General features: G+C 36.0%; 1 protein-coding gene across 4 annotated transcripts in view; it reads left to right on the forward strand.

Annotated features, from left to right (window-relative positions):
* si:dkey-237h12.3 (teneurin-3) overlaps positions 1-11955 on the forward strand; it is a 161384-nt gene that overhangs the window by 114766 nt on the left and 34663 nt on the right. For 3 of the 4 annotated variants that reach the window (XM_048175739.1, XM_048175742.1, XM_048175740.1), the window contains 7 exons: positions 208-402; positions 3313-3513; positions 8108-8293; positions 9497-9523; positions 9925-9942; positions 10733-10879; positions 11023-11230. In XM_048175739.1, coding sequence (XP_048031696.1) covers positions 208-402; positions 3313-3513; positions 8108-8293; positions 9497-9523; positions 9925-9942; positions 10733-10879; positions 11023-11230 — 982 coding nt within the window. The remainder of the gene's footprint in view (positions 1-207; positions 403-3312; positions 3514-8107; positions 8294-9496; positions 9524-9924; positions 9943-10732; positions 10880-11022; positions 11231-11955) is intronic. The other variant, XM_048175743.1, reaches the window with a different exon arrangement.

Genomic DNA, 11955 nt, shown 5'->3' on the forward strand with positions numbered 1-11955 from the left:
AATGACTGAATCAACATTATACTGTATCATAAAATTGTGTCTGGAAAGGATGACTTTCATTACTGTATTACAATAATGAAAGTATAATGATAATCATCACTGAGATTAATTATACAACAACCCAAAAGTAAAACATCCATGTTTGGTGAGTTTCTTCCATCTGTGGTCTACTTTTATTCTTCTAACAAATTTGTTTCCCTCTATTAGCGGCGTGCCCAGTGTTGTGCAGCGGCAATGGTCAGTACAACAGCGGTCGCTGCCAGTGCTACAGCGGATGGAAAGGGATTGAATGTGACGTGCCCAGCGGTCAGTGTATGGACGCCCAGTGTGGGAGTCATGGCATGTGTGTTACAGGCTCCTGCATATGTAACCCAGGCTTCAAAGGAGACAACTGTGACCAAGGTAACTGGACAGATTTCAGTAGGTATGCAAAGAAACCACAATACATTTAGCTCATTGTAGTGGAGGAGAGCACTTTTTTCAACACCACCGAGCAGCTAATTACATGGATGAGTGTACTGACTTAAAGGCTGGTTTTTGTTGTGATAAATTATCCACACCATTTAGCAGCATCCACTGACTGAAATGGATTCTATATATGGGATTGAGATAAGGCAGACAGCCAAGAAAATACCCCTTACATGCACACAAAATATTTCCTGTCTTTTGATTATTTCCCTCTTGCTCTCAATTGGTAAAACCAATTGAGTCTATTGATCCACATTCAATAGACTTTGAAATGAACTCTTTAGATATCTATGTTTGGGTCACTTGACCAATGTTATAATTGTCATTGAACTGAATGAGTAACTCACCTTAAGGTCGAGATGAGAGAGAAAGACCTGGTGAGACACCTAAAAAAGAGAGACGTGCTGGGAGTAGATTGTTTAATACGCTTTTAAAAGCATATATATATAGCAAATCAGCATATTAGAATGATTTCTGAAGGATCATGTGACACTGAAGACTGGAGTAACGATGCTGAAAATTCAGCTTTGCATCACAGGAATAAATTACTTTGTCAAATATATTTAAATAGTACACAGTTATTTTAAATTGTAATAATATTTCACAATATTACTGTTTTTTACTGTATTTTTAATTAAATAAATGTAGCCTTGGTGAGCAGACGAAACTTCTTTTAAAAACATTAAAAATCTTAGTGGTTCCAAACTTTTGGACTGTACTGTATGTATATATATATATATATATATATATATATATATATATATATATATATATATATATATATATATACACACACACACACACACACACACACACATATATACATACATATATACATATATACAGTATATATATATATATTTGTTTATGCTGCAGTTATTAAAAAGTTGCACAAAATAATAAAGACCAGATGAAAAAAAATGCTTGACTTAAGAAACTAAATTACAATTAATAATGTAGCTGCAGTCACATTTAGTTGATTGCCAATTAAAACCTACAAAGAGGTCTGGCAATTGCACTTTAATAGAATATTGATATGTGTGTTTTTCAAAACAGCTTGATGCTTTTGCATTAACTGTTGACCTTAACAGAGATTTAAATGATAGTACCCCCCAAAATGAAAAGTCTGTCACCATTTACTCACCCTCATGTCGTTACAAACCTGTATGACTTTCTTTCATCTGTGAAGCATAAAAGAGATATTTTGAAGCATGCAGTGAAAGTCAGTGTGGTCCAATGCCATTTTTGACGCCACTGACTTTTATTATATGCACAAAAACAATTGAAACATTCTTCAAAAAGATTTGGAACAACATGAGGTTAATGACCAAATTTTCAAACCCAAGCAATGAGGAACAGTGCTGCAACTAGACACACAGACAAGATAGCTGTTAAAGTCTCCAAAATTGCAACCTCAAATAGTAGTGTTGAATCAAATTAGTACCTCTGTCCAAGTCTCTAGAAGAACTGTGCACCACGCTTCCTATGGCTGTAATTTATTGCCAGAGCACAAAATCTGGACCCTTGAGCAATAGATCACAGACAGTAATATGATCAGATGAGTCCTCTTTCAACCTGTTTCCTATATCTGCATGGGTTTTTGTTTGGTGAAAGTCAAATGATACCTTCAACCCACATTGTCTGTTGCCAACTGTAAAGCATGATGATGGATTTGTCATGGTATGTGTTTCCTTCTCATGTGCATCATTAGGTCCCATGATTGCGCTGCATGATCATAGAACTGCAAGAATATGAAGCCATTTTACTGGATCAGACATATCCCCACTGTGCAAACATTGTTCCCTCATTATGTTTCTACATTACATAATATTAATACCTCAAATTCAAAAGTGATTTCTTGAATACTGTAGCAGCAGGAAGCTAAAAATGGCATCTAAGCATCACTAAATATTTATAGGAGGTTTTGGAGTGTGGTCTTGCTCAAAGAAATAACTCTCAAAGAAATAGAGACCTTTTTTTGAAAACGGTAAGGTGAAGTGTAATATCATTATCAGAGGGATTATTTAAGGGAAAAACTGTTATAAAGGCATATGTATTAGGAATATGATACTGTGGCCTAAAATAATTTGACATCAAAGCCACATTTAAAAATGTATTAGACAAAAATACATATTTTAGTAAGATTTACACTATCATTCAAAAGTTTGGGGGTCAGTTAGATATTTTGAAAGAAGTATTAATTATCTGCATTAAATTATCTATGATGCATTAAAGTGATCAAAAGTGATAGTAAAGTATAAACATTTATAATTTTTTCATCAGCGTATTAGAATGATTACTGAAGGATCATGTGACTGAAGTAACGATGCTGAAAATTTAGCTTTGTCATCACAGGAATAAATTAAATTTTAAAATATATTAAAATTGAAAATGGTTATTTTTAATTGTAATATTATTTCACAATTTTACAGCATTTTTTGTAATTTATTAGTACGCTGTATTTTTGGTTAAATAAATTAAGAAAAAAAAAAAAAAAAGAATCTTACCCATCTCTGACTTTTGAATGGTTGGGTGTTTTAATATAGCATTTTTCAAGCAAGACATTTCACAAGAAGACTTTATTAGGTTTTAAATGATAAAACAATGGAATTAAAAAAAATATATACATGTTCATTGATAATGTGGTGAACTACACCTGTGGTTACGGTCTGTTTTGTGAATTTGAGAGAAACTGGGTAACTGATTTCATACATCCATTGAACAAATAAACATCGTGTGTATTGTGTATTGTGTTGTATTGTGTGACCTGTTGGTTAAAAGTCATTGCAAAAATGTGAAGGTAATTCTTAGAAAAAGGGTCTGAAACAGTATTGTTTTCCACAGTGGACTGTGTGGAGCCATCCTGTTCGGGCCATGGCTCCTGTCTCCATGGTCAGTGCCACTGTACCTCAGGCTGGACCGGATCGAACTGTGAGACGCAGCTCTCTCTGTGTCCAGAACACTGCTCTGGCCATGGAACATTCCAGAGTGAGACCAGCACCTGTATCTGTGATGTCAACTGGACTGGTCCTGACTGCTCTACAGGTACCACTTGGCTCACTGATTATGTGATCGGTCATGTCATAATTTGAAATGCGGTTTGATTAGAGATTGGGAGATTTATTGAAAATAATGAAATTATTTCCAGGTTTAAATTAGATTTGAAAATGAATTTTTCGGTGTCTGTCTTAGACTTTTGCACCCCACTGTAAATAACTGAATCATTATTATTGGAAATGGTTGTGGGTCTGTGCTCTAACATGCCGCCCACACCGGGTGCTGTTAGGGACACTAATGTTTATGTTTCTAGTTTGATTAGCCTGTTGTGAGTAACCTTTCAATCACGTCAGCTTTTCTTGTGGCCATGATGCACATACTGCACGCTAATCTTACAGAAGCAGCGAGAACTTCCATATGCTACAGTCCCTTGGTGATGCCTGTAAGTAATTGGTGAAAAGAAAAAGAAATGCAGCTGTCAGGCTGTTTCTTCAGAGAATGTTTTGGGAATTATGCCATCACAAGTGCCTGTGGTTTTGGAATAGGAGAATTTTGTGAAATGTAAATGTGAAGTGAACAATAAATGTGGTGCTGCAGTTATCAAAACGTGTTATAGTAAAACAGAAATCACGACAGATTCAATTTAATTTGCTCGACTGTTACAGTATGAAAATAAATCTTCTGTTCAGATGTGAACTAAAGTTAGATTAACACTTATACTACTGTTTAAATGTTTGAGGATTTGTTTGTTTTTTCGAAAGAAGACTCTTATGCTCACCAAGGGTGCATTTATTTGATCATGATCATGAAGTACAGTGAAAACAGTAATACTGTGAAATATTATTACATTTTAAAGCCGCGTTTCCACCGAAATTACCCGGAACAATTGTACCAGGAACTTTTCTCCCAGGAACTTTTTGTCCCCCCCAGACCTGTTGCCTTCTGCGTTTCCACGCGGTCTAAAGTACCGTGAAGATTAGGCTAATTTGTCCGGTGACGTAGTACTGCGCGCAACAATGCAGTAGCGAAGTCTTTTGTCACCACTGAACCAGAAAAGGACGGTCTGTGTCCTAGCAACGCATCCAGGCGGTCAAACCACTTGTTAGTACGCCGATAGGAACCACTTCTATTGTTGTGATCCTTGATTTTCTTGTAATCTTGCTTTAGTTTTTTCAACTTCTCTCGGCATTGTTTTCCAGTGTGCACAATCCCAAGCTCGCATAACCGACTTACTGCTGTGTGGAGTCGACCAATCAAATGCGGCGTGAATCCGACCAATCAGCATGTTCAGCGCCTAGTCCCACCCCTGAAAGTTCCTGAACTTTGAAAAAGTACCACCTCGCCATCAGGGACTTTTCTGAGGGGGAAATTTTACCCGGAACTTTATTTAGTTCCTTGTTCCTGCGGTGGAAACACAGAGTACCAGCCCAAAGTTCTGGGTAAAGTTCCTGCGGTGGAAACGGGGCTTTATATAGATATTTTCTATTTGAATATATTTTTAAATGTAATCTATTCCTGTGATGGCAAAGTTGTCTTCATTCTAATGCTGATTTGCTGCTCAAGAAGGATCATTATCGGTGATGAAAACAGTTGTGCTGCATACTATTTTTGTGGAAACAATGATACATTTTCTCAGGATTATTTGATGAATAGAAAGTTCAAAAGTAACATTATAAATGACTTAATTGTCACATTTAATCAGTCCAAAAATTCAATTTAATTCATCCTTGCTGAAAAAAAGTCTTTCTTTCAAAGAAGAAAAAAAAAATGACCCCAAACTTTTATACAGTAGTGTACTCTATATTGGCTTACTTATACTGTATATTCTTGTACAACTTGTAGTAATTTGGTAAAGCTTATATACAATTTTTATTGAATTTTATCAAGGATTTTTATTAGCAATTAAATAACAATTCTGAACAGAACAGAAATGTTTTTTTTTAAAGCTTTTACTGAATATAAAAGTAAAAAGCAGCTAAGCCATTATTTTGTTCTGAGTGTTTGGTGAGCTTAGTGTCGGGCCACTTTAGCTGCAGCTCTGGCCATCGGAGCAATGGGAGTCCACTTGCTTGCACAGTTGGGGTTTTGTCTCTTCATTACCTCCACTGTTCCACCTCAATTAAATAAACTTTAATTAACGGGTGTATGGCATGGATCGACCCGCCTCCCGCTGGAACCTGGAAGTGCTAAAAACAGATAAACACCTTGCCGCTAATGAAAAATTGATTACATCGACTGGTGTGGAAAAAGAAGGTTGTTAAAAAAAAAAAAAAAGATTGAAAAAAATCAACCACTCCTTCACCCTTTTAAAGCAATTTAATATTCCAGAGAGCCGGCACAACATAATCAGACCCTCCAAGGTCTTGCAGAAGAAAAAAAAAACTCTGGAGGGGGACTGCAAAAGGGCTCCGCTGAGCAAACATAAGAGAGACTTTACTTACGTTTCACTCCATTTTAGGTTTTAGCCGTTATTTATTTGTCAAGAGGACTTTCTTCCCGCTCTAAAAGTTGCTTGACAAAGAAATGGCTTAATGGAAGACCAATTCTGAACTTGCCTGAAAGGTTGCCTTGGGCAGTGGTGTAATTTCTCTGCAAAGATAAATTGGCTCCATTATGGCCTTATAAAATCAAAATTGCCCCGGGCGGTGTTATTTGGCTGATTTTAGGAGTCGTTGAGGTGATAGTTCTAAGAACATAATGATTAGTTGAAATGAAAGTGGATGGGGCCAAGCCAGGTCTAAGTTGCCCTTGTTATGTAGCATTACACGTGTTTAGATGCGCCTGGTTTCAGCCTTGCGCATAATTCTCTTCCAGTGGCTGGATGTCTAACTCTACACAGACATAACCTGAATTGTATGACTTTATTGAGAAAATATATGCTGAATATGTTAACGTATTTGAAATAGAAGTTGAGATTTCAAAATACTTGATATTTCAAGCTATTGCATATATCTCACTTCACTTTACTGTATCGATATTAGAACATAATGATTAGTTGAAATGAAGGTGGATGGCGGCAATCCAGGTCTAGCTTCTCTCATTATCTGTCATCAGATGCACTTAGGTGGTCCTACACATTGCTGTCTGGTTGCAGCATGTCTGAAAACTGGATCCCTAGCCTTAATACTTCCATCTCTAGCTCAGTGTAGACAATGCCTGGTTCATATGAATTTATGCAGAATATACATACTGAAAATGTAAATGCCTTGTGCTGTCTGACGCATACAGATGTAATCCTACGATCTTGTCTTGACCTGTAGGTTGTTTTAATACATGCAGATCGGTGTTAGACTGGAAACAGACATGCAGATGTAATTCTACAGTGTGCATGTTAATTCATTTAGATTAATAGTTTGCAGCCCACTGGGAAATTTTAAGGTGATGGTAAATTGAATGTATAATATAAACTGAGTAATGAAGTTGCTGTAGCACCATCTATGGAACCTAGTCTTCCTAATTTGAGATGTCTCTCTAGAATAACAGAGTGCAGAATATTTGCTGACACTTACAGAATATAGTTATGCCTTATGGAAGTAATTATCTATTAAATATACCCTCCAAAAACTGGTTTTGGCATGTAGCCATATTTTTAAATTCAAATTATTAAAAAAAAAAAGAGAAAAAGAAAAGAAAACTCCCATGTTGCCTTGAACTTTAACCTTCAAATCGAATAACTTTTTCTCCTAGATGAAATTCTAGTGAATTCTATTAAGGCATTTATCCCCAAAAATGATTTTTAAAGGCACTAAATGTTATGGTAACAGAAATACAATACAGTGTAATTCTGTAAAAGAGCCGTTTGTCCTTGAAAATGTGCACAAGACACAAAGTCTTGAGTGAATGTGTGCGTGTAAATGTATTTGTTGATGAATGCTCTGGAGAGCTCCAGAAATGTTAGCAGTCACAGCTTGCAGGATGACAAGTTCAGAGCCATTGTGCATTGGCTTTAGCACAAAACTATCAAAGGATTACCGCCAATTTTGTTCCCCAGCATTCAAATACAATCCAGCAGTGAGAATTAGAGTGCCAAAGATGCATTCAGTCGTAGCAGTTATAATTCGGCATGGTGCTGTTGTAAAGGAGATGAAATTTCTTATTTATTTTGCCACAGCAGATGAGACGACATGTAGATCAGGGGTCGTCAACAGGGGATCCACAATTGTACTGCAGGCGTCCACAAATTAATGTTTGATCTCACACTTATTTTGTGCACAAAATTTAAATATGTGTTAAAGTCCCCCTGTAGTCAATCATTTTTATCCCTTAAAACTCATCTTTGATCACCAGAATGACAAAATTCTTCATGCCTTAAAAAAAGCTTAATAAAGCATATTAAAAACACCAAATAGACATATAAATAACATTAAAAACTTGATTTTCACCACAGGGGGACTTTAAACAAAAATACAATATTAAGTTAACTTTAACAAAAGCTCAAGTTAAGAAGCTACAGTTCGGCTAAAAGTTTCATTGTCCATCCCACATTAAAATGCATTAAGGAAAATCAAAATCTAATGTAAAGTATCTGGCGATACATCCATAATCATTTTATTTTAATTTTAAATTTTATACAAAAAAATGCTTCAGCTGTATTGTTGTTTCATAAACTGTATTTATATAAAATACATCTTGTTTGTTTCAGAAATGTGTGCAACGGATTGCGGCCCTCACGGCGTGTGTGGTGGAGGTGTGTGTCGATGTGCAGACGGCTGGTTGGGGGCAGGGTGTGAACAGGAGGACTGTCAGGCTCACTGTGGTGAGCACGGCGTGTGTCGAAAGGGGAAATGTGAGTGTCACCAAGGTTGGACGGGAGAAAACTGCAATATCGGTGAGTTCACCCTGTTGTGAACCTTGTATTTTGTAAGATTAACTTTAAAAAATATCTTATCCTATTCTACTTTGGAAATATCACAAATAAACTTGTATTTTACAGGCCAGTAAAAAGTCATGGAAATTATTAACATACTAAAGGTTAGATTTCTATAGTGAATAATGAATATACAATACCATTCCAAAGTTTGGGGTCAGTGAGATTTTTTTAAATCTTTTTTGAAAGAAATTAATACTTTTATTCATACACATTAAATTGAAGTGACGGTAAAGACATTTATTGTGTTACAAAAAAAAAAAAAAAAAAAAAAAAAACTATTTGAAATAAATGCTATGCGATTAATCTTTCCATTCATCAAAGAATCCTGAAAAAGAAAAAAGAATATTAACACAACTGTTTTCAACATTGATAATAATAAGAAATGTTTCTTGAGCTCAAAATCAGCAAATTAGGTTGATTTCTGAAGGATCATGTGACACTGAAGACTGGAGTAATGATGCTGAAAATTCAGCTTTGCCATGGCAGGAATAAATTACATTTTAAAATACATTCAAATAGAAAACAGTCATTTTAAATTGTAATAATATTTCATAATTTTTCTGTTTTTACTGTATTTTTGATCAAATAATTGCAGCTTTGGCGAGTATAAGACATTTTCATTAAAAATCCTTAAAAAGTCTTTCCTTCTCAAACTATTGAATGGTAGTGTACATTTTTAGCTCTAAAATATTTCATTGGCTAAATCATGTCATAAAGATTGTGTAGAGTAAAAGCTCACAAGTCCTAATGATGGTCGATTTTTGAAATAAATCATTATTTTTAGCCATATATTTTTAATAAATGATTCACAAATCTGAAAATTAATTTGCGAATCAGTCTGAATCAAAATGTTTTTGAAACATCTTTATCCAGTAATCAAAAATGACTGGAAAGGTCATGGAAATTTTTTTTTTTGGAGTGTGGGAGCACTGTATATTGAGAAATGTCAAATTATTCAGGCAATACTTGTGTGATTTTTTTTTTTTTTTTTTTTTTCATTTTTATCAATATACTGTTGCATATTTTCAAATTTTGTGAATTACTTATGAGAGCTCACAGGTTGCCAGTTGGCAGAATATGTACATATATTGCATAGTTAGCATTGCACAAAAAATTATATTTTATGTCTGAATTGCTTTTTTGTTCATTTTATCTCTCTAGCTCACTTTCTGGACAGCAAAATAAAAGGTACAGTGCTTCCTTTCATTTGCCATGTTTTGCTGTGATCTGCTGAAACTTTTTTTAAATTATACTTTTCTTGAATTCCTATTTAATTAAATTTTCATTGAATGCAAATGTTTATTAAACCAAAAAGCAGATTTGCAGACTTAGACCTTGCTTCATCAAAAAAGGAAAAGAAAAATTCTAAAGCACCCATGCCTTTTCACTAATTGAGCTCTTCAACAGTACAATGCAAATATCATGAAATGTCATATTTACTGAGGAGAGGGTAAGCCGCAGCATATTAGGTGTGTGCAAGCAGTGGAGGCTGCCTGGGCTGTCTATAGAAATGACACTAAATCACTGCATACCGCAGTATAACACCCCATGTGTAATTCTTTTCCTTGAATGTCTCTTCATGATAGCAGACTGGATAGGATATAGAGGTAAAGGTCATGCTGCCCTGAAGAGAGCATGTGGCTCTGACCCCTCTGTCTCTCAAGCATGACTTTCATTATGTCTACGTACCGTGTATTAATGTCTCCACATCTGTTCGGTTTCAGGTTTCCTGTTTTATACAGTGTAAATGTAGGCATACAGAGACACACACACAACCATCAGTCAGTCCATACACATATACACATTCACATTCCCCAAATCCCCATTGTTGTACATCTCACTGTCTCTTAATGTTATATTTAGCAGCTGCTAAGCTCCTTTAGTTTAGCATTTCCGTCTGTAATTTCCTTTGACTTCACACTTTCTGTGACAAAGGATATGATGGAGCACTTCTGTACACTGTCTGATCAGCTCAGCATGCTGTTAATTCACATGGACACTGCTAGATGTGATAATTTAATAGTATTTTTCAAAGGAACTTTCTTTTTCCTTTTTAGACTGCTCAGATACCTCATAAATATTTTATTTTTTTATTTATTGCAAATCATTTTGCCTAGTTGGTATTTCGCTGAATTTATTAATCTATTCTCCAGAAGAAAAAAAAAATCTAAAATGCTAAAACATATTTTGTCCAGCTGTTTCATGTGAAATTACAGCTGTCCCTGAGTCCTGTTTGATGTCTTTAAAATGTCAAGTGCCAAACGTTTGACTAAGACACATTCACCGTGTTTTCCCCTGTATGTTTATGCAGTTCTTTATGGTGAGTTCTTCACCCCCTTGACACATCCTAGGCTGCTGGTTGGTCAGTATGTATAACTGATGAATTTGTCCCGGTAGATAGCTGTCCAGGGCTGTGTAACAACAACGGCAGGTGCATTCTGGACCAGAACGGATGGCATTGCCTCTGCCAGTCAGGATGGAGAGGGGTGGGGTGTGATGTGGCTATGGAAACCCTTTGCTCTGATGGCAAGGACAATGAGGGAGGTGAGAAAATGTCACAAATTTGAGGCCAAATAAATGTTTTAACATGATGTTGCTCCCTCTTTCACACTATCTGTACTAGAAATGTCTAAATAAATTTAAAAGCATCTGAATATGTAGTCTAAAGTCTCTTACTGTGATTTTAGATGGCTTGGTGGACTGTATGGACCCAGACTGTTGCATTCACAGCACCTGTCAGGGTCAGACATACTGCCATGGGGCTCCAGATCCCAGCACAATGCAACACCCCAGCTCACCTTCTCCAGACGCTCAAGGCTTCTATCAGCGCGTCAGCTTTCTGGTAGCTCCAGGGGGCACCCATACCCTACCAGGGGAAAACACATTCAACAGCAGGTTAGGAGCTTTTGAACGGCTGAGGAACAGTCAACTAAATTTGGAATTAGGCAATCGTTTGGTCACTTATGCATCCTTACATAAGTCATATTGATGAAAATAAATGTGAGATGGTGCGGTGGTCAATAAACATGTCATGAAGTCGTAAACACAATCCATTTTTCCCAGTATTGTAAATATTTATCTATCCGTAGGTTTAATGACAAAGTTATTCTTTTCATGTTTTGTACACTGATCACAATGTCCCATCATTCAGTCTTTGTTGGAGGTTCATAACCACTTTCTTGTTACAGCTTAATAATATATAAACTTGTATTACCTCCTGCCTAGAGCTTCAAAACGGATGAAAATGATCTGCCAGCTGTTCTCTACATTTGCTCCAGCATAGACCCCTTCCCTTCTCGCCAGTCTTTATAGATTTTAAGTTGGGGGTTACAAAGTATCTAATAAGATTCCGCCAGCAGAATTCTCTTCACATACCCGAGCTGGTAGAAGTAGCCTGTATAGAACAGATATTCAGCAAGTATTCCTCTGAAATACCTAGACTGGATTGTTTCTCCCATTTCAATCTAACCCAGCCTTGGCTCATCTGTAAGGGCAGGTGGGGCAGTGCCCCACTGAAATATTCATACAAAACATAAACCTCTATATAAACTGAATCAATAATAAATTGTAAATGTGTACAGAATTCTACAATGAATATTTTTCGCATTTGCTAGACCTTT

The sequence above is a fragment of the Megalobrama amblycephala genome, linkage group LG23, assembly GCF_018812025.1.
Source record: "Megalobrama amblycephala isolate DHTTF-2021 linkage group LG23, ASM1881202v1, whole genome shotgun sequence".
In the NCBI taxonomy this organism is placed as follows: domain Eukaryota; kingdom Metazoa; phylum Chordata; class Actinopteri; order Cypriniformes; family Xenocyprididae; genus Megalobrama; species Megalobrama amblycephala.